Source organism: Pimephales promelas, chromosome 16, assembly GCF_988280905.1.
Source record: "Pimephales promelas chromosome 16, fPimPro1.hap1.1, whole genome shotgun sequence".
NCBI lineage: Eukaryota > Metazoa > Chordata > Actinopteri > Cypriniformes > Leuciscidae > Pimephales > Pimephales promelas.
Genome location: NC_142784.1, coordinates 9,628,261 through 9,650,704, shown reverse-complemented (window position 1 = coordinate 9,650,704; position 22,444 = coordinate 9,628,261). Strand labels below are relative to the sequence as shown.

General features: G+C 38.2%; 3 protein-coding genes across 5 annotated transcripts; 2 read left to right on the top strand and 1 right to left on the bottom strand.

The window, feature by feature from the left end:
* Positions 1-3,026: 3,026 nt before the first annotated feature.
* lipt2 (lipoyl(octanoyl) transferase 2) lies at positions 3,027-6,539 on the bottom strand. Of its 3 annotated transcripts, none has more exons than XM_039660191.2 (3): positions 6,403-6,539; positions 4,348-4,823; positions 3,027-3,347 (listed from the first exon to the last, which is right to left on the bottom strand). In XM_039660191.2, exons 2-3 carry the CDS (start codon positions 4,790-4,792, stop codon positions 3,118-3,120), a joined length of 675 nt encoding a protein of 224 aa, XP_039516125.1. In that variant the 5' UTR covers positions 4,793-4,823; positions 6,403-6,539; the 3' UTR covers positions 3,027-3,117. The 3 variants fall into 3 exon arrangements, with proteins under 3 accessions (XP_039516125.1, XP_039516127.1, XP_039516126.1); XM_039660193.2 differs by lacking the exon at positions 6,403-6,539 and adding an exon at positions 5,339-5,451; XM_039660192.2 differs by lacking the exon at positions 6,403-6,539 and adding an exon at positions 4,916-5,332.
* On the top strand, positions 6,466-15,268 carry rnf169 (ring finger protein 169). Its single transcript, XM_039660154.2, has 6 exons — positions 6,466-6,826; positions 7,753-7,826; positions 8,178-8,264; positions 8,429-8,535; positions 8,919-9,021; positions 11,050-15,268. Exons 1-6 carry the CDS (start codon positions 6,466-6,468, stop codon positions 12,220-12,222), a joined length of 1,905 nt encoding a protein of 634 aa, XP_039516088.1. The 3' UTR covers positions 12,223-15,268.
* Positions 15,269-16,236: 968 nt separating this feature from the next.
* Positions 16,237-22,242, top strand: spcs2 (signal peptidase complex subunit 2). The gene is made up of 5 exons (XM_089120963.1): positions 16,237-16,384; positions 17,669-17,752; positions 18,895-19,047; positions 19,136-19,278; positions 20,990-22,242. The coding sequence occupies exons 1-5, from the start codon at positions 16,346-16,348 to the stop codon at positions 21,174-21,176; spliced, it is 606 nt and encodes a 201-aa protein (XP_088977089.1). The 5' UTR covers positions 16,237-16,345; the 3' UTR covers positions 21,177-22,242.
* The last annotated feature ends 202 nt before the right edge of the window (positions 22,243-22,444 follow it).

The following is a 22,444-nucleotide window of genomic DNA, read 5'->3' as shown; positions in this document are numbered from 1 at the left end:
TCTCCAAAAAAAGTAGTCCATATGTGAAACATTACAACTCTTTGAATCCATAAAGCTTTGCGTGAGGAACAGACCGATACTCAAACTCATTATTAATTTGGAAATCTTAAATTAAATATGCCATATATAAAGCAAGATAGACATCAAAAAGTATGGACTACATTTTTAACATGCTGCTTTTTTTTGTCATTGTTGAAGGTTCACAACTGTTCTTGACTGGAAAAGAGCTGAAGAGATTCTTCACAAACTCTCCTTTCAATTGCCACAGAAATAATTTCAGCAAACATGAAGGTGAATAAATGATGACAGAAGTTTCATTTTGAACTAATCGCTAGGCCAAAATCTAAAAGGCTGTTTCTTGACATGAAATTATCGATATGAAACCTTAACAATATGAATAGTACTTTTTTTTGGTAGCGATCAAAAGCATAGACGGATGCCATCCCGTATAATAATCAGTCTCGACTTCAAAAGGTGACATTTCAGCAGGTATAAATGTAATCACAAGATTTTGGCCCCAAGGACACACACCCTCTGTAGAGGACAGGACATGCAATTGAATCTAGCGCTTGTCCTTTTCATAGCCACTGCAATGATCACAGGAAAAAAAAAACACCTATAAATCACTGCTGGTCCACCACAGGCCTGGCATTTCCACAAGCCTGACAGAATATAAATCATGTTTACAAAAATGAGTTTTTACAGAGAGCTTTACAGAGAGCTGCTCCAAAAACATAATTACAGCTCATAAAATTTGGCACTGTTTTTACACAAAGAAAAAGTTGGACAAAAAAATATGGAACTTGTGAATTTGCAAGTTGACAGACTGAAAGAATCATGTGACGCCATTTCACCCGGCTTCAGACATTGCCCTCTGGTGATATCATCAGGCCTTCATGGGAGTCATGAATATCATATGAGGTTTAAAAAAATTCTTTATAGGCATTTATGTTTCCATGGTGAACCTATAACATGTTACTGGCTGACGCATTGACTAAACATTATGGGAAGCACTCTAGCAGACAGGATTTAAACATTGTCAGCTGAAGACGAAAAATGTACCAAGCACAAGTAAATGCACTCACTTCATTCGACGTGGCCGAGTGAGCGTGCGAAGAAAATCGTGTCCGTTGGTCATCCGGATGTGTTCAAAAAAATTGTGAACAAAAACCTCTTGTGAAAAGCTGCGGACGGTTCCTATCCGACAATTCCAGCGGAAGATGAGCGTTGCTATGGTACTGATAAACAAACCTGAATTCTTAACTTTTAATAAAATAAATAATGATTTTATAACGATAAGTTGTTAGTCATTTTTTTTATATTTTCATTACTTTCTAACTGTCACGGATACACCAGCTTCAGCGCCAGACACCTTCACTCCGCCCACTCGATCTGCTTCCCCGGATTTCTAATCACCATCACCTGTCATCATCAACTGCCTGCAATCCCCTTCCAATTCACCCTCACTATAAAAGACACATCAGTTCACCTCTTCAGTTGTCTGGTCTTGTTGATACCCATGACTACAGATTCCTACCACTCTGAAACATACTTACCTGCTACTTACCTTTGGAGAAGCATCCGTCCCGTCTGCCACCCGTCTGTATCTTCATCCTGGTCCGGTCCTCTGGTTCCCTGTCTTCGGTCAGCTCTTCGTCATCTTCCACTCTGCAAAAACATAAGAGACTCTATCATCAAGACTGTTCAACGCTTTCTGCAAATATCCGCTAACCAGTCACTCACCTGCTATTTCCCGCTGTTCATCTATTTCAATAAACTCTTAAACTTACCCATCTGTGCCTTCCTGTTTTGTGACGGAAGACCAGACCAACATGCTGCAACCAACCACCGCCACGACCACCGCTGCTACTCCTCCGTCAGCCCCCACTATTCCACGGATTGTTGCAGCTACCCCCGCTACATCCACCATGCCTTTTTCTTCTTCTTCTGCCTCTATATGTCCCATGGCCCAGCCAGTGCCCTTCTCAGACGAGGGGGGGGGAGTGCAATGGATTTATGTTACAGTGCGAGCTTTACATGGAGATGAATCCTGGTAAATTCCCATCCGAGCAAGCTAAAGTGGCCTTCGTTATCTCCCTGCTCAGCGGACGAGCCCTTCGCTGGGCACATGCATTATGGAAGGATTGTGGTCTGGTAACGACCACTTTCTCCGCCTTTTCAGCACACGTTTATTTTGACATAAACTTTAAACTTGTCCCTTAAATCTGATTGGAATATCGTTCAAGGATAAAAAGATGTTACACTTGGTGAAATCACGTTCACCCCAGCCGTAGACTGGTCAGAGTGCCCATGATGTCCGGACCCCTGTCCAGCGCCGAAAGCACATATAGTAGCGTTTCCACCACAGGAACTTTCCCCAGGAACTAGGAACTTTGGGGTGGTACTCTGTGTGTTTACATTGCAGGAACCAGGGTCGAAATTTCCCCCCAGAAAGTCCCTACTGGTGAGGTAGTACTTTTTCAGAGATCAGGAACTTTCGGGGTGGGACTTGTGCGCTGAACATGCTGATTGGTTGAGCTTGGTTCTTACTAATTTTGTTCTTTCTGCCCGATAGCGCGCATTCGTCCCATCCATCTCACGGTCAATGTCCACTATAGCTAATAACAAACGTTGTCTACTTTTATATCTAGCATTACGAGCTAAATTGATTTAGCATAGGCCTAATATTAGTGTTTCTGTAGTTTAAGTTCGATCACGCTTGGATCCTAAAACTCATTGATCTATTGCTCTGCCTTTGGAAATGTGAACTGCAACTCCTGGTCTTTACTGTTCATTTTGGTCACTTTACTGGGTTAAGCACTGTTTACTAAATAAAAAAAACATGAAGAAATTCTGGTTTGGTTGACCAAAAACAACATTTTTTGACACTAAGTGCACACTGATGTTCTTTGAAGCACCTTGGGGTACCATGTAGTATTAGCATGGTACATTAATATAGCAAGCATTCAGCATTCCCATCTGAAACAAACACTGTACCACGGCACCGCCAACATATTTTTAGGGGAAAAAATACAATTCTTTTTAATAACATTACAAGAAGACAGATTTAAACATTTGTTGATTAAAAAACACTAATGTTTACAATTACGAAGTGTTTCAACTAAAGCTACCATTATATGTTAAAGTGCAGTTAAACTGTTCAGTAAAGGCTTCCAGCAGTTTTGGTACGGCCTCTTCAGTCGAGACATCCCGTCCCAGCTCTTGGCTGAGGGAGGTCACACCTTTTCCCACAATCCCACACGGCACGATGTTGTCAAACCAACTCATGTCTGTGTTGCAGTTAAGAGCCAAACCATGAGAGGTGATGTATCTTCCACAGTGGATACCTGGAAAACAAGACAATTACCAACACAATACTTGATCATTCATCTCTTGAACTTTATTTGTACAAAATGTACAGTGGGGTCCTGATTTTATTTCTTCCTCCATTTAAAGTGGGAAATATATTGTTGAAACATTTTATACAGAGAAAGTGTAATATGATAAAATAAAATGCACTTTTTTTTTAGGTGACCAATCAAATGTAAAATGAAAATGCTTTGGGGAACATTCAAAACACTACAGATGAAAAAGTTTGGGCTCAATTAAGATTTTATTTTTTAAAGAAATTAAAACTTTACTATGGAAGCTTGTTTCTGCCACAGAATAAAAAATAAAAAGGTGAATGCCAATTTTGATCCCGCAATTCTGACTTTTTAATCTCAAAATTGCAAATGCAAGATAATAAGTCAGAATTGTGTGTTATAAAGTCAGAATTACAAGATATAAAGTCAGAATTGTGAGATGTAAACATGCAATTGTGAGATAAAAAGTCGCAATTATCTTTTAAATTGTTTAATTTTGTGGCAGAAAACAAGCTTCCATACTTCGCAAATATGCATTCAATTGAACAAAAGTGACTGTAAAGACTTTTACATTGTCTTTTAAACATTCTATTCAAAGTATCCTGGAAAAAAAAAACAACATATCATGGTTTCCACAAACATTAAGAACACTGTGTTCAACTTTCAACACTGATAATAATAAGAAATGTTTTGTCAAATAAGCTTATTAGAGAGTAATTTCTGAAGGATCTTTTTCTTTATGTAAAACTATTTTAACGTTAATTTATATTGTAATATTATTCCAATCCACAGTATTACAATTTTAATGTATTTTTAATCAAATCAATGCAGCCTCAGTTAAACTTCTTTCAAAAACCTAAAAAAGATTTTAGCCTTAAATATGTACACAGATGAGCCAAAACATTTTGAGCACCAGCCTGACATGCTGTTAGTCCTCCCTTATGTTTTTATGATATGACCCACTGTGGAATAAGATACTTACCAATTGCACAAATTTTGTTGTTGCCCACCCAGACACCTGTATCTGGAGAAGAGGAGGCGTCGATCCCAAATTTACTGCACATCTTGATCACAGTCCTTTCCAGTTCACACACATACCATCTCACACTCTTCTTAAAGCAGCCCAGGTTGAGGACGGGATAACACACTAACTGACCAGGTCCATGGAAAGTTATCAGACCTCCTCTGTTGGTGCGGAAGAAGTCTGCACCCAGCTCTTTGAGTCTTCGCTCCTCCTCGGGAGGGTAAGGAGCCTGTCTGATGCCAATGGTGTACACAGGCTCATGTTCACACAGTAATAAAGTGTTCTGGCTGACGTTCGACGAATCCAGATGTTGCTTTATGTGCATCTGCTGTATCTTCAAGGCACTACCGTAGGAAATCCTCCCTAAATGCAGCACCTTGACAGCAGCCTTACTGACAGACATCGTGTTTTCAGATGAGCTGCCGAAGCATCAACTACACACATGGAAAACAAGGTCACAATTAGTTCCATATTTTGCCCAACTTAATTTGTCTATAAAACATAATTTAAAAAAGGTTGGCATTACATTGTGAAGCAATGAAAGCAGTTTCTTCTTCAAAGAAATTGAATTTTTTTTTTCATTGTTTCATAAATAGGAAACCTATTTATGGAATCATGATGGGTGTAATATATATGAAGGTTGCAATAAATACTTCTTCTTTTTTTTTTTTTTTACATTTGATGTATGCTATGTATCAACTATCATACTTTTAAGACCCGACGAATCATTTAATCTGAAATTATTCTAATGGATTTTCGGAGAAGTCGCCACTAACTGTAATGTCCTCATTTCCCACACCAGTTTTAAAAGAGAATGCACCGAATACGAAGTTGATAACAGCAAATTCCAACATAACATGATGTTGTACGCTCATAAAGCAGAGATTTCCATCTATGCTGTATGAGAGTGTACAGTAAGAACACAAGTTGTGTTAAAGGACGTTCTTACTGTACGCGCTGCAGTGCTGCCACAGAGCCATAGCACAGAGCGGACTTATTCTGCTTCACTCCAGGGCGAGGAGGGCGGAAAAGGGTTGCGTTACTGCCATCTATCGGTCTGGTGCGCTACCGACTAAACTAAACTTCACATCAAGAAAAAGCAGCGTAAATAATCAAATAAAAAATACCGAAAAAATAAATAATATTGTGAAATATTATTACAAACTAAAATAATGGTTTTCTATTTTAATATACTTTAAAATGCAATTTATTTCTGTGAGGACAAGTAGATTTTTTTTCACATCATTCCATTCAGTCACCATGAAATCATTCCGATCAAGAAACTTTTCTGATTATTATCAATGTTGAAAACCGTTGTTCTGCTTAATACTATTTTTTTTTTCAGATTTCATTGATGAGTAAAAGGTTAAAAAGAACAGCATTTATTCCGAATAGAAATCTCTTCTAACAATATACATCTTTACTATCACTAAAAACTAAACTAAAATAAAACACTAAAAATAACACATCCTTGCTGAATAAAAGTATTATGTGTCTTTAAAAAAGAAAGAAAAAACAATACTGACGCCAAACTTTTGAATATTGTTACAAAAGATTTATATTTGAAATAAATGCTGTTCTTTTAAAACTTTTTACTCATTAAAGAATCCTGACAATCACCGGTTATAAAAAATATTAAGCAGCACAACTGTTTTCAACATTGATGATAAATCATATTAGAATGATTTCTGAAGGATCATGTGACACTGAAGACTGAACTAATGATGCTGAAAATTCAGCTTTGCATCATATTAAAACAGAAATCCATTATCTTAAATTGCAATAATATTTCACAAATTTACGTTTTTTCCCAATAGTTTTGATTTTTAAAAAATGTAGGCTTGATAAGACTTCTTTCAAACACATTAAAAATAGTGATTTCTAAACGGTATATACAGTATTTATTACATATAAGTTACTATATACATTTGTTTTAAAGATTAGGTTAAGTGCCCTGATACTTTGTAACTAGTCTATAAAATAAAAAAATAATAAAAATAAAATAGGTCCCACCGCTGCATGTGACGTCACGAGAGGGCGGGGCGTGTTTTCAAACCCAGGCTCAGACCAACGAAGATGGCGGCGGTGGGGTCGGCCAAATCCACTGGACTGGGACAGAGAGGTAAAAGCAGGCCTGGCGCTCACGCCGCTCCGCTGTCTCTGGAAGAGGCCCGGTGTCCGGTGTGCTCGGAGATACTCCTGGAGCCGGTGACGATGCCCTGCGGACACTCGGTGTGCCTGCACTGCTTCCAGCGGACGGTGAAGCTGATCAGCCTGTGCTGTCCGCTGTGCCGGCTGCGGGTGTCCAGCTGGGCCCGCACACAGTCCCGGGAGAAGAGCCTGGTCAACGCCGAGCTGTGGGAGCTGGTCCGCCTCAGTCACCCGGAGAGATGCAGGCGGAGGATGGAGCAGAGGGACGGGGAGATCGCGGACGGGGGTTAGTCTGAGTGTGACTTGACGAATATTACATAATAGTCATGAGTTTGAAATCATTGTTTACGCTTGGAGAACTCGCCATGGAGTGACATGGCAGACAGTTGTAACGTACACCTTCAGTGATTTCAGTTCAGATGCCTAATAACTCCATAATAACAAGTTGTGTTTCTATTATCGAGTGTATCTATTATCCAACGCGAAGGAAAGGGGTTTTTAAAACAGGGAACTGTAATCTAGGAAAACAGCAGTGTTTTGTGGGCGTTCACACACACTTCACACTGACTGTCTGCGCTGTTTTTAAACGTTTGGTCTGTGTGTCTACAGTCATGGTCGCGTCGCGTCTGACGCGTTTCGTTTTTATTTCTTAAAAACACAACTAAAAACGATTTTAGCGGCTAATTTTATCAAACACGTAAAATATACTTTGTTGTTGTTGTTGTTGTATATCAAGACATCTCTGTGGAAAAGAATAAGACACCACTGCATACTTAGGAGTTTCTCTGGATTTATTATTTACATGCATGTGTTTGAGTGAGTAGTACACAGACACACACACACACACACACACACATAGACTTATTCTACAAACTACTGACACATTTAAATTTTTTCCAAATTCCAAAATTATTAAAATTATTGTCATTTAAAGCATTTATTCGCATAAAATGACAACTGGTCAAAATAACGTAAAAAATATGGCATGTTTTCAGACCTTGATTGAATGTAAAACTGAGAGGTAACTTGTCCAGGCATGTGTGTGTCCAGTGGGCGGGCGGAGCTAGTGATCTAGAGCTTTAAATGTGTTTTTGTCATGGTTTGGTCCCATTAGTGAGGTTGAATTTGTGTTAGGAAAAAGGGAAGCCAATTGGCCATATTGTCTTTTTTTGTGTTTGTGTGTGTGTGATTTCTTATGTTTTCATCTCTTAGAAATTTTTCGTGCGCCTGTGCCAATTCATAAGCCTGGAGAAATGCGTCAAGACTATGAGAAACAAAAGATGAAGGTACGTTACAGAGGCATGACACTACTGAGTCAGTCAATTGTGCCATTTTCTCACATGACATTAATTTTTGCATGCATTTACAAATAAAAATTATAGTGTTATATTGTTCTTGGACATGTGCCATGCTATTTTATAATTAACCTGTAGTACCTTATAAATACCCCAGTATTAACATCTGATAAAGTTGTTCCAACAAAGTGGAAAGTGGACAAACATCTTTCATAAGGGATTTAAATGATGGTAAAATGCAAAGCACTTCTGATTTCTAATAAGATTGTTTTGCTTGTTCTCCCTATAGCATGAACTAATACAGTTGCACATATATATATAAAGCACAGGGTTATTTTTCAGGGTGGATGCAGTGAAGAAACTGAAGAGAGAAAGAAAAAAGTCCATAGAAAAGAAGACTGTGGGATCCTCAAACATTGTCAATATCCTGTATGTTCAAAACTCTCCTTCGTTGTTTCTTACTTGAGTTTAAGCTGGGTGTACACATTAATTCACATACTTCACAATTTGGCATATTTCTATAATTAAAATTGTTTTGCAGCTGCTTAATTGCGTTTGCTCATCTGTCTTACACTGTAGTTACTGTGTTTCAGTTCTGTGGAGTGTCAGACTCTGAGAATGAAGAGCCAGTGGGAAAGAGGACCAGACACGTTTCAGCATTTGTACGGAAAACAAGATGCTCCCCTGCTTTTAATAGAGGGTATTGCACTTCACATATTTACTTCAGATTTTATATGTTTTTATGTGCTTAGTATTTATTATTAGTAGTAGAATTATGATTTTATTATGATGATTAAAACAAAACTATTCCTTATATGACAATACTCCACATGTAAAAAAAAAAAAACATTTACCAAAACTATGAAAATAAAACATGGAGGCATACAAATTATGTAGTGGCCAAATGTGTCAAGCAAATTACATATATGAAATAAGTTTATACCTTTGATTATAGCAGAATATCTACAGTTAAAGGAAAGCTTAAATAGTGTGACTTAACTGTGATGCTTCCCTCAATAAACATTTAATTTTGAGGTGTTACATAGAGATAAACATCCATACCATCATTGTGCTGCATTACAGTTGTCTTCATAGTAGTGCCGTTCAGAGAAGCAGGAGCTGTACGGATTCTGAGGATGGCAGAGGAAAAAGCAGAGTTCACACACATCATGCTGTTACTGACAAGGTATAATATTTCAGATTTTGCCGGAATGTGTTATCATATTCGTCTAATTTGTTGTTTAGGGTTTATTGTTAGAAACGCCAGTCCTGTTCTGAGAAATATATTTGGCTCTGAAATTCAGAGTGCTGAAACAATTATTTTAGCAAGCAACCATTTAGAAGACACATTTATCCAAAGCAGTTTCATTTAGGTCCAACCCTAATTAAACGCACATGAACAAGCTAATCAAGGTCTTCAGGATTACTAGAAAATTACTAGCTGGCAAGTTTGTAAAAAAGCATGGTGGACCTTTAGGGCCAGATTTGGAGAACTCTGTCCTAGAGAAACTTAAGTTTAAAGGCTCAGGTATGCTTCATTTTCTGCAGTGGAATGCTGACACAGGAAGTACGCTTTTGGCTGAAATGCTTTTTTTTGGGGATCGAACCAGCCTTACTGGGTTGAAGCTCTGGAGTTTTCCCCTGCACCAGAGAACAGATTAAACGGCGTGTATCTGCGTGATGGCGTAAGATGCACGCAAACACACCAGGGTTCGGTAGAAGTTGAGTGTGAAACCAGACCAACGCTGCGGGAGTGCCGGGAACAATTGCACTCGGGCTCAGACCGCAGCAAACGAGCCCAGAGTGAAAGCACCGTCACCTGCCTTCGCAATTCGTCTTATCAAAAGCCGCGTTTCCACCACAATTACCAGGAACCATTTGTCCCAGGAACTTTTTTCACAGGAACTTTTTTTTTGGCCCAGACCACTTGCTTACTGCGTTTACACCGCGGACTAAAGTACCGGCCCAGGGCGGGAAGATTATGCAGTGACGTTGAACTGCGTGCGACTGCTCCTCCCAGTCAGCGTGTTTGTTTTGAGTTTTGTATGTTGGAGATTAAGCTGTGCTGCTTTTGTGTGCGATTGGTTTACTAACGAGGTAATAAGGTAACGAGGTAACAAAACGGCAGAAAAGAGACGAGCACCGAAAGCGTATTCAGAAAGCTCATAATGCTAGATATAAAAGTAGGCGTTTGTTAGCAGCGGACATTGAGATGGATGGGATGAACGCGCCATCGGGCAGAAAGAACAAGTGATAAGAACCAATCAGCATGTTCAGCGCACAAGTCCCACCCCGAAAGTTCCCGAACTCTGAAAAAATACTACCTCGCTAGCAGGAATTTTCTGGGGGGAAATTTTACCCGGAACTTCATTTAGACCCTGGTTCCTGTGGTGTAAACACACAGAGGACCACCCCAAAGTTCCTAGTTCCTGGGGAACGTTCTTGCGATGGAAACGCGGCTAAAGCAGTTAAGGTGGGGGAAGGGTAAAGAAGAGGATGGCAGAGACACAGCGTTTGAGACGGGAGACCAAAAATAAATATGTGGTCAATAGTAAAACGACGCGTCGACTAAAAAAATTGGCGTCGACTAATCGCAGCAGCACTAAAATTAATGAAAGTAATGGAGCAGTGGCCAGATCAGTCAGCAGGACACTGTTTATGTTTGGGTCCAGTCGGGTTAAAAAATAAATGCCTTTGGGGAGAGTCGGACCTGAGTCTACTCTTATCAGGTCTGTCTTGGGTCGGGTTTTGCTTAAAAAATAAACAATTTATGCACGTCGTGTTTTTGTAAGAAGTGATTCGAGTCGGGTACAGATTTTAGGGTCCGAGAAGACCTGTAACCTTAGCATCTCCAAGTAGAACGTCCCGGGTTGTCATCTCATAAGTACGGTATTCACAACACGGCGGGAATATATTCACCCAATCTTTGCCAATAGGCTACAGCACTTATAGAGTAGGACAGGGGTGTCCAATCCTGCTACTGAAGTTTAGCTCCAATTCGGATTAAACAGAAATTGAACCAGCTAATTGGTGTCTTCAAAATGACTAGAAACTTACAGAGGAGTGTTTTAGGGCTGGTGTGAGCTAATCTCTGGCAGTCCTTGCCCCTTCAGAAGCACAATTGGACACCCCTGGAGAAGGAAGTAGCATCTGTTGTTGCAATCAGTGGTAGGCTTGTCAGTCATACTACTCTCCCACTCTTTCCCCGCTCTAGGCAAGCATCACTCATAGTTACAACGCTGGAATCCTTCTCTCCTCGGAGAATAGTCTGTCTTTTTCAGCCCCGGTGCTGAGCCTAGATAAGAGACACCACTGGCGGGGCATCCACACCTCTTCCGTTTCTGCTGTGCTTCAAACGAAACCAGAGAGGTCCATTAGCCCCGAGAGCAACGATAGCATATCGGAAGAACTCAACCATTTCAAGCCTATCGTCTGCTCGCCGTGCACGCCACCCAAAAGGTTGCCTGACGGACGACTTTTGGAGCCTACGATCGTGAAGTCGACCCCTAGGAACTTGACACGCACTCTGCAGAAGTCCACAAGCTACGAGGCCAGCCCCACCATCTTGCAGAAGTGGAAGCAGATTGAAGTTGATCGTCAGAGCATCAAGGTGACCTCAAAAGGGACAGTCACAAGTCCGATCGCAGAGGATCCTAGCCATAAACTGAGTCCCGTAGAAGAACGGGACAGCCGACTCTGCAGCTGTGCTGTAGCCACGGACGGCTTGAAGGATCATCGGTGCATTTGTGAGTCAAGTGCCAAAGGGTCTAAGGATCATAAACTTGTAGTCTGTAATAAACGACGGCTTATATTTGATCAGTGTAACAGAGAGGAAGAGACACCGCAAGTTAGCGCTCATGTCAGGTCGACAACTCAAACTATTGCAGATACTTCATCCCCAAAAAGGCGTAGCAGATGCGAAGCACTCTGTGAACCCACAGAAACGTGTGCACCGATGTCAGATAAACACGCTGGACATTGTAATCAGGGAAGTGTAGACCCTGAGAACTTTATAAACGAGCCTTGCACCAGGAGCTGTGTACTTAACAGACCTACCTCAAGAAGGGGCAAAAAGAGAAGCCACAAAACCAAACACTTGGAGGAGAAACTCCAGGCAAAAATATCTCGGACCGGTAGCTGCAATTCCTGCGACAGGCTTGATGATCCTATTGTCCGGCGAATGAATCAGGAAAAGGTGGACAGGGAACTGGCACTGAAGCTCCAGAGACAGTTTGACAGAGAATGCCAAAAAGTGGACAGGCATAAAACAAGTCGTAACAAATACGAACTCAGGTCCTGGGCTACGAAAGATGGGATGGTAGGACACAATACACGCAGATCAGGAAGACTCTCCAAAAGAAATGAGCACTTGAACTATAGCTGTTAAAGGGACTTGCTCGAGTTTTATCGTAGTGATTCTTAACAGTCGCAAACGTTTTCTTTGCTTAGGCACTATAGAGGCTTTCTAACACCTGGATGAGTATTGCAAGATATTAAGGTATTTACGTTTTCGGCTTGCCATGTAACAGATGCTTTTCATCCAAAGTGTTTAATCCGAGTCCAAGTAGAGGAACCTGGGGTTAAGTGCCTTTGCTCAAGGGCAATGGTCGCAGGACAGAATTGGGCTCTCGGCAACTTTCCCATCCATGGGGATTCAAAGCTGCAGTGTTTTGTTTCTGGTTTTCTTAGTGTTTAACTGGCTTCTACTACTCAAAAAGAGGAAACTAGGTGTTTAGGGGACAGAAATGCATACAGAACAATGTATACGAACTCTTTTAAAAGGCTTTTCAGGTCTTCAAGCCAGAGACAATACAATCTCGGTGTGCTCATCACAATCACAATAGATCCTCAAGAAGTTTGTTTGCATGTTTGAAAGTTATCATAGGACATTTGTTAAAACAGAAGGTGTTTTGTACAAAGGTGTAGCATAACCCTTTTTGTTGGAATTTCTTGTTTCCAGTGGCCTGGGAAGGTTTTTTTTTTTTTTTATGTATCAATCTATCAAACAACTCGTACGAATATATATATATTTTTTTGTGAATGATTTGGGTGGGAAAGAGTAAAATTGTAGCCTTAGGTCAGAAAACTACTCTACACAAGTGCATAGACGCAAATGCTTGGTCAATGGTTTGCAAGAGCGCACTGTTGTATGTGCGTAACCTTAAGTACTGGGAAGGAAACAAACTTTAGTACTCAAGTCATCCATAGAGTTGCCTTCAAATATTTGTGCCATTAATCACGATGTATTATTTTTAATTAGCTAGCTATGAACCGCTTTAAAGGAGTAGTTCACTTTAAAAAAAAAAAAAAACGTTTGCTGATAATTTACTCACCCCCATGTCATCCAAGATGTTCATGTCTTTCTTTCTCCAGTCGAAAAGAAATTTTTTTCTATTTTGATGAAAACATTCCAGGATTTTTCTCCATATAATGGACTTCAATGGGAACCAAACGGTTCAAGGTCCAAATGAGAGTTTCATAGCCTGACTTCGTCATACTCATATTCAAGAAAGAGACCTACCAACCAATCAGAGCAACGCATAAGTCAACTCCTTTGCATAGCGCAGTTTTCAAATACAGAACGTAGCCTACTTTACTTATTTTAGAAGTAAAATAACGAGTGTTGCTTCTTTTACTTACTTCTCCATGAGTGCCACCAAAGGAGAAACCACAACGACCACAGGCTTTTCATTACGTCCCATCTTCTTAACGACCGTCAGAGTCAGCTGATAAGTTACACTTTTCCCGAATAATGTAGGAAGGACGCCAAAAATATCTTTCCGATCGACAAATGCCTTGATTGCAGTTCTCTGTTTGTCTATTAAAAATGAATGCGTTGTCGATTTTTTTTTTATTTTTTTTTTACAAAAGACACGACAGCGTAATCTATACATCTCAATTCTCCAGATGCAGTCATCTTTGACAAGCGCTCTTTGATGACGTGAGGATTACGTTACTGACGACCACCTGTCAATCATCGTATAAAGCCCGCCCTGGCAATTTGATTGGCCCGATGATTTCTGAACCGATCATAATTACTCCTCAATGGATCGAGTCCAGACCGAACTTCCCGTCCAAAAAATGTTGTGGGCGGAGTTCGGGCTGGCATCCAGGCTAAGAGTTTTAGTGCAAACTTTTCAAAGGGCTTAAAATAAACCTTGAAGGAGGTGGTAAGTGGTTCACCAGAGAACACCGATCACAGATTACGGGTTCTGCGATTGCGTGCTATAGCACCCCTTGTGGTAGAGCGGAGAATGCAACACTTGTGGCGTTACACATCTCATGATTTGAAATCAAACTCGAAAGAAAGACTTTGCGAAAGCGCTTGTGGTCTCATGTTTTGTAGAGTATGTTTTTTGGCCTAACTGCAAATATATTTCTTTCTTTTTTTACTATTAAGTAAAATAGCTATAAAATAGTTTGGGATGTTAAAATGCTAATAGGCATTGTGTGACAATGGTAACCATTAAGATTTCTAAAGAAATCTGATCGTTTTATTTTGACTTTTATTATTTAAACTAATCCTAGCTTCTTTTATTGTTTTCTTTTCTCTAGTGTTTTGACAGTCTCCAAACTGTAATCTAAATGAAATATAATAAATTTGATGAAGAGGACATAAAGTAACTGCAGTGGATACTTCCGCAAAAGCTGTGTGTGGATATAACACCAAAACAAAATCATGAATGCTTATTTGATTCGGCAACTGGCAAAACAAATATTTGGGTTGTGTTTAAGACATTGGTTTCAGTCATTGTATCTTTGGCGACTTTCTATAAATTTCACTTTGAGCTTAATCGTCATTTAGCGGCGAGACACCACTCTTAGGGGCTACTGTCATTTCACAACTTTATCTGTTAGGTTTTTGTTTACTAGAGAGATCTATTTTGTGACTTGTGTCTGCCAAGAAAGCTTTAATCATGTTACTTTTGCAGTAAAAAGACACATTCAGCTGGACCACATCTATATGCACATGCCTACTTTTTACTTTTTTTTTATTACAGATTATTTCTATCCTGTATACTGATTTTTAATGTGCCAACATGCCTAATTTCTACAATCACATGGTCTTTCCTTTTTGTTTTCTATTATTTAAGTTCTATACAATACTGTAGGTTGCCAGCTGTACTATTGGAGAAGATAAATAGATTTTTATGCATTACTGTACTATTTTGGAAATACGACTTACTGATGCAGAGATGTTATTAGGAACTGTTTCTGACTGGCTTCCGAAGGATTCGGAGTGTCTTCCATTGTCGAAAGGTATTGCTGGATTTGAAAGAGAATGAATTCTGTGGAGATGTAAAGAACACATTATATTTATTTGAACAGTACTTTGTAACAATGTCATCTTTTTAAACATTGCCTTTATACATGATTTTCCGCTTTCTGTCAACAAAACACTAGGAGCAGGAATTAAATAATGTAGCATTCATTCAGAATTTGTAAGCAAGATTTTTTCCCTTTTTTGTTATTAAAAGTATTTAAACTAAATATTTAGTTTGTTTTTTTAAAGGTGTATTAAGCGATTTCTGAGAATGCCGTTGAAAGCGGATCAGACTGAGCGACAAAACACTTGTAGCCAATTGCAGTAAGGGGAGTAAACACTCATTAGTGCCTGTGTTGCGCAACTTGTTTGTGAATTTGGGGGCGGAGCTATCAAGATGGGGTGTGTGTTTTCTTTTGGTGATTTCAAATATCAACAACATTTTTGAGAAATCGCTTACTGCGCCTTTAAGCATATATGCATTGCTTCCCAATAACAGAATGTATTCTTTTGAGGGTGTTCATTATCAACAGAACAAAAAAATTCAATTGATTCATTTGCCAGTCATCCTATACCGTATTTTTATTTTTTATGTTTACCTTGAAGGAATTTATTGAAGAAAATCAAGATGGAAAAAATCATATCCAATTAATAAAAGAAGATAACTAAATATTAACTAGGTATTTGCCCTTATTTCATAACATGGTAAACATACCTCTGCAAAAAGCTATCTGCTAATTATGCTAAATGGTGTACATCATCTTTGTGGAAACCCTGAATCGTGTGCTCTGTGGTTCAAGAAAAGAAAAAAAAAGCAGGAATAAAAAGGAGGCTAATTTACTGAGATATTTGTTTGAAAGGATGTTGCCTGTAATCATCATGACTGCAAACGTGTGCAAGTACACAGAAATAATCGCATAGAGAATCGGTGATGACGTCAGGATTTGTGGCTGTCATGTTTGGGCGGGAAAATCAGTAAGTTCAGTTTACTTGTTCACTGTGTGTGTAGTGATCTCCGTGCCAATAAAGGGCACCGTTTTTTATTGTCAACCATGAGAATTTACATTTTTATTTGCGCTGCTTTTTTCAGTGCGTGAGGGTGAACGTCACCACCCCGCCCCCTTTGACGTCAGACGCCACAGCTGCTGCCGTTTCCCTGTTTCAAACCCATTTCGATTGGACGATATTTGAGTGATTTTAGCCAATCATACTCACCCAGGTCAGAACAAATGAACAGGAAGAAAAGATGGCGGCTAGGAACGGAAAGAATGGTCTATTGGAAAAAGTAAGAAACATTTATTGTATATCGCCTTTTATGAGACTGTATGAGTTTTAGGGCTCAACATAGTTTATTTTTGTTTTCATATTTCATGTTTCATACTCGTTGTTGATTCGATGTTGATGCGACCACGGCGCTCGTTTGCGTGTCAGGAGATAAAACGTAAACTTGTAACGTTATAATAACGAATGCACGCGACTAATGTAAAAATCATTATCATTAAAGTAACGTTAATTATCATGCGTATTGAAAACCGCTAACAATGTCTAACATTTGATATGATTACACCGCGCTGCACTATGTTGCACACAATATTGTGTTATGCTCACATCATTTCCTTCGCCTTATAAACGTGTCATTTTATTTCCAGTCAGGAGAACGTTAGTATGCTTTCCTTTGGTTTCCATTTCGGTCAAATGGATAAAACATCTTTACTGTGACTTTCCTGTAATTTGTATTCTAAAACTTAGTATTTCAAATTGGTGATTTGTCCGACGCTTTGTCAGAAGCTGGTTTACATTTTATATTAAGCATAACCACAAATGCGCAAGCTTTACAATAAAAATCCCCATATACTTTAATATAAAAGGCAAAACTGCCTAAATGTTAACATACTATCGTTATTCAGGGAATGCATACTATGCACGATTTATGCACGTTAGCCTATATAAAATCATAAATCCCTCAAATACCTGTGGCCGTTTAAAAAATATATATATATATATATATATATATATGTAATTTAAAGATGTTTTTGATTATTTTCATTGTCATTGGTTGCTAAAAGACGTGTAAATGTGCTCCATCAGTCTGCAGTGATGCAGATTTTAATTTTCACAAATACACGATGTTTCTGACGTGGCTGACAGACAGTGACGACTTTCTGTTCGGTAATATGCCTGACGATAATCCAGTAGCTGTGGGCTGATTTATATCAATAACTTGAGGGATTTATTAAAAGAGTAATGCTACAATGGTAGCAACCATATGTTACGGATATGGAGTCCTGCTAGTGAAGGCAATGCAATTGAACAATGTAGTCTATTAGATAGATTTTGTTAATAGCATGTCATCAGATTCAATTCAAACTAACTTAATATTATCTATCTTATAAAAACAAGTCATATGCTGTCAGTTCAGTAGCAACGCAGACCTATTCATTTAGCTTAAAAGGTGTACAGTAACTGTACTGTGTTTAGTTTGCATACCTATCTTGCACATATGAAAATATATTCAATCTATTTGGCTTGACAGTGTGGCTTGCTTTTAACCATATTGCATGTGTTTCAGTGGAGGATTGATGAAAAGCCAGTGAAGATCGACAAATGGGATGGTGCAGCTGTGAAGAACTCTCTAGATGATGCCGCTAAGAAGGTCTGTTATATACAATTCATTTAATTTGACTTAGTACACGCATGCCGGTCAGAAGCTTGGGAACATTACTATTTGTAATGTTTTTGAAAGAAGTGTCATTTATTTGATGCCTAAATAATAATATTGTGAAGTATTATTACAATTTAAAATAATGCTGATTTGATAGTCAGGTTATCAATGGTGGAAACAGTTTTGAATAAAAGAACAGCGTTTATTAAAAATAAAAATCTCTTCTAACAATACACAAATTGACTCTTTTTTTTATCAATTTAACACAGCGTTGCTAAAGAAAAGTTTTAATTTCTTTCAAAAAAGAGAGAAAAATATTAATGACCTCAATTTTTAACAGTAGTGTATATTTTTAAACTATTTCTCCTTCGAATAAATGCTGTTCTTTTTCGTCTTTTAATTCATCAACGAATCCTGAAAAGGGTATCGCAGGTAAAAATATTAAGAAGTACAGCTGTTTTCAACATTAGTAATAAATCATCAGGTTTGTGTGACATTGAAGACTGGAGTAATGATGCTGAATAATCACATGAATAAATTCTATTCTAAAATACATTAAAATAGAAAACCATTATTTTAAATCATAATATTATTACATAAGGTAACTTTTTTTCTGTATTTTTGATCAAATAAATGCAGGAATGAGCATTTCTTTCAAACACATTAAAAATAGTAACGTTCCCAAACTTTGACCGGTACTGTATGTTGAAAATGTTAATGTAATTTTTATATATTTATTTTATTTTATATATTTATATATATATAATAAAGCAGCAAAACTGTTTAAGTTGATGATCTTAAACTAACTGAGCTACAAATCATATCAGAATGATTTCTGAAGGATAACATGACACTGAATAAATTACATTAATTAATTTATAACAAAGTTAATGTATTGTTTAAAGTAGTAATACTATTTCACAATAGTAATAATTTTTACTGCATTTCAAATCAAATAAATGCAGCCTTGGTGAGCAGAACAAACTTCTTTCATTAAAAAAAATCGTATTTGTTCCAAACATTTATCTGATTATGTGGTTTGAGAGATTTATGTGCAGACTTTGTTTTGTACTGGTTATGTCCATTAGATGAGTTTTTAAATCATCGACTCTTTCTTTCCCCCCCCCCCATAGGTTCTGATTGAAAAATATGGCTACGTTGAGAACTTCAACCTAGTGGATGGACGTCTGTTCATTTGCACGATCTCCTGCCTTTTCGCCATTGTAGCTTTAATTTGGGATTACCTCCACCCGTTCCCGGAGTCCAAGCCCGTACTGGCGTGTTGTGTTGTTTCATATCCTTCATTGAGCAAATTTGGTTTGACAATGCAAATGAATGTAAATTGGGCACTGCTTCAGTTCTTGTCCTTAACAGATCGACACGTACTTCATAATGATGGGGATTTTGACCCTGTACACCTCTTACAAAGAGAGGAACATCTTCCTTGTGGCCTTGCAGAAGGACCCAGCTGGAATGGACCCTGATCACAATTGGCAGCTGTCCTCTAGCCTAAAAAGGTGATCATAATCATTAGGCTACTTTTGGCAGTGCTTTGCAGCAAGCTTCACGTGTGCTGAGCGCGAGGCATAAATCCCGCCCCCCAGAAGCCTATATTTAATTTAATTCACATTTATTTGTATAGCATTTCTCACAATACATATCGTTTCAAAGCTGCTTTACAGAAAAGGCATGTTTCTAAATTACAATTTAGAGTGATGATCTGTTATCAGAGGTGACGGCTTAATGCATTTCAATTAGAGCCCGACCGATAAAGGATTTCGAAGACCGATACAAATATTTTTGGGTTTTAAAATCCGATATTCCGATATATCGGCCGATATTTTTTTTTTTTTTATTAAATATTGTTGGATTTCACACACGTGCAAGAGAAAAGCGAACTTTTCTGCACAAGATACGTTTGATACTTTTTCTCTATGTCTAAATGTTCACTCCTCGCAAGTATGACTTGATTGTAACTAGAGATATGCTAGTTATAAATACAGTAATCATTACTTTATTTAGGCAGAAAAAGTTCATTGTTTCCAAGCTCATTAATGTTAACGTTAGCGGTCTTCCACTGATGATAGTGGCATTAGCTAGCTTTGTGGTTAGCTAGTCTATGATGAGCCATAATTTATCAATAGATAACATCATACTGCAAAACATACATTTTCTATGTAACAGGCCAAAGAGAGATGATTGAAGCGTGTTTTGTCTGTTTTTATTTTATTTTTTAAATATTCATTTATCGGCCATTATAACTGCCGATACCGATAATTTGGAAAATGCATAATATCGGCCGATATATCCGCCTGGCTCTAATTTCAATTAATTTTCATTCAGTTTCATTGTTACAAAAACTTTGCATCATTGTTAAACAATGCATTAAGATGAGGCAGCAACAATGAGCTCATTGAAGTAAAGAATACATGTTGTTAAATGATTAGGAAACTGAAAACTTTAGCATTTGGTGCTTTTTTACATACTCAAAATATGAGTGTGAAAGTCAACAAACTGAAAAATAAAATAAAAATGTAATATTATATTGTTAAATTTGGTTACATAAAATTGGTATCGAAAAAAGGCATCATTCAGGAACCGGTATCGAAGTCAAGGTATCGGTATCGAAATTTTTGTTACGATACCCAGCCCTAAATGATAGTTTGAAGGCATTTGCCAGCTGGAGCGACCTTTTCCAAGATTTGAGAGAAACCCAAGAATGAACTGGTGTGATGTAATTTCGGAACAAAATCAGGTCAAAACTAAGTTTGTTGGTTCGAAGCTGCTTTCCGAACAAACTTAGTTTTGGCCTGATTTTGTCCGAAATAACGTCACGCCAGTCCATTCTTGGATAGCGTTTAAAGTATATTGGGGTCTTAAATGTGTGCTGTACAGAACACTCTAGCTACTAGTGCTGGGCTGAAAGCTAGATTTCTTGATTATCTACATTTTTTTCTCTTCATTTTGATTAACCAATATAGATTAAAGCAATATTTTAGTCCAGTGCTTCTCAAACATGTCATGGGAACTCTCCTACCAGTGCACTTTTTATGGATGTTTCCCTCATCAGACAGTCTTGCGTTTATCACCAAATTCAAGTCTTGCTTAAGGGTTGAATCGGGTTTGCTAGATGAGGGAGACATAATGTGCTATTAGCAATGCCACTCCTCAGGGGAAAAAGTTTGATACTGTGGTTTACTAAAGTACCAAATGTCTGGTGTCCATTAGGTTTGACGACCAGTATACGTTAAGAGTGTCCTTCACTGACGGGAAAACCAAGCTGTTCAGGGAGGCGGAGTTTACAAAGTCGGTCGGGGTGTTCTTCGACGAGAACGGGACGCTGGTGATGGACCAATTTGAAAAACATGTCTCAAAGCTTCACGACACATTGGCCACAGAGAAGAAGACAAAGTAACGGTTAATCGAAACTGACCTTCAGCAACCCGGCGCACGCAGTAACGGTGGCTATAGTGGGACAAAACACAGATGTTATTCAGGCTAGCGAGTGTTATCACAGTTTAGCTCTCAGCTCTAACATTACATAAGGTCAGCAGTGTTTTTTTAGCGCTAAAAGATTTTTCTTTTTTGTGAGCGATGTTTTGTTTTTGTTTTTTTTAAAATGCAAGTTCAGTTCATACTGGTGTATCAGTTTAGTGCTCTTTATTAAATACAAAAAAGCCAGGTATTTCTACCATATGCATAGATGAGAAACAGTGTTCAATATCAATGAATTTAAACGCTCTCTTTAAAGAAAGTTTGCATGATTTTTTTTTTTTTCATTTGGTAATTGGAAGCAGTTCACATTAGGGTTTAAATGATGGAAGAATATTTATATTTTCATAAAACAAAATGAGTCCCTCCTTCCCTCAGGAGTGTTTTCGGATCAGAGGTGCTCCACATTTCACAACGCCGTGTGAAGCGTTGAGGATCTGAAACGAGCAGATTGTTGTACATCTGAGCGCCAGTGTATATAGAGAGCCTTATTAAATGTCTGTTCAGTCTGCGTATATATTTTTTTCACATTCTGAATTGAATCTGCTTAGGCTTTAAAGGACAACAGAAATAAACTGTCCATCTGTCGTGTTGTCTACCGCTTAGATACTCTTGTGTTTGGCCATTTATGCTTGAACCAGGGATAACCGTTTTATGTTCGCTTTTTTTTGTGTGTGTGTGTGTGTGTGTGTGAGCATCGGCTCAGTCCTGACCTGTTTTTCACACTCGGGAGTAAATGGACCCGAATTTCATGGTTTTCTGTCAACAGCCATTTTCATATAGATTTTTTTAAAATTTATTTAGAAAAGTTTAGACCCGTACATCTGGTTGCAGTTTGTTTCTCCATATTGTGAAATATTAGGCCTGCTGAAATCCACGGGGACTTGTCAATGGTTTTTGTCTAATGATATTCAGCTTAAGCCCATATTGTATGTGCCTGTTATTCTCAAACAAAACAAAAAATGACAAAATAAAGGAAGGCATTTTTACATTTGTGTTTTGCTGTCATTATTTCAGGAACATTTGCCAAAATTGTTTGATGCGTTTGTGATTTACACTCATTTTCTAAATAGGTTTCATATTCTGATCATATTTACATGACAAGAATATTCCAATGGTAAATAAATGAAAATTTCTGCAATATTCAGTTTAAGACAGTTAAATTAGATTGATATTTTTATTTTTCTGATT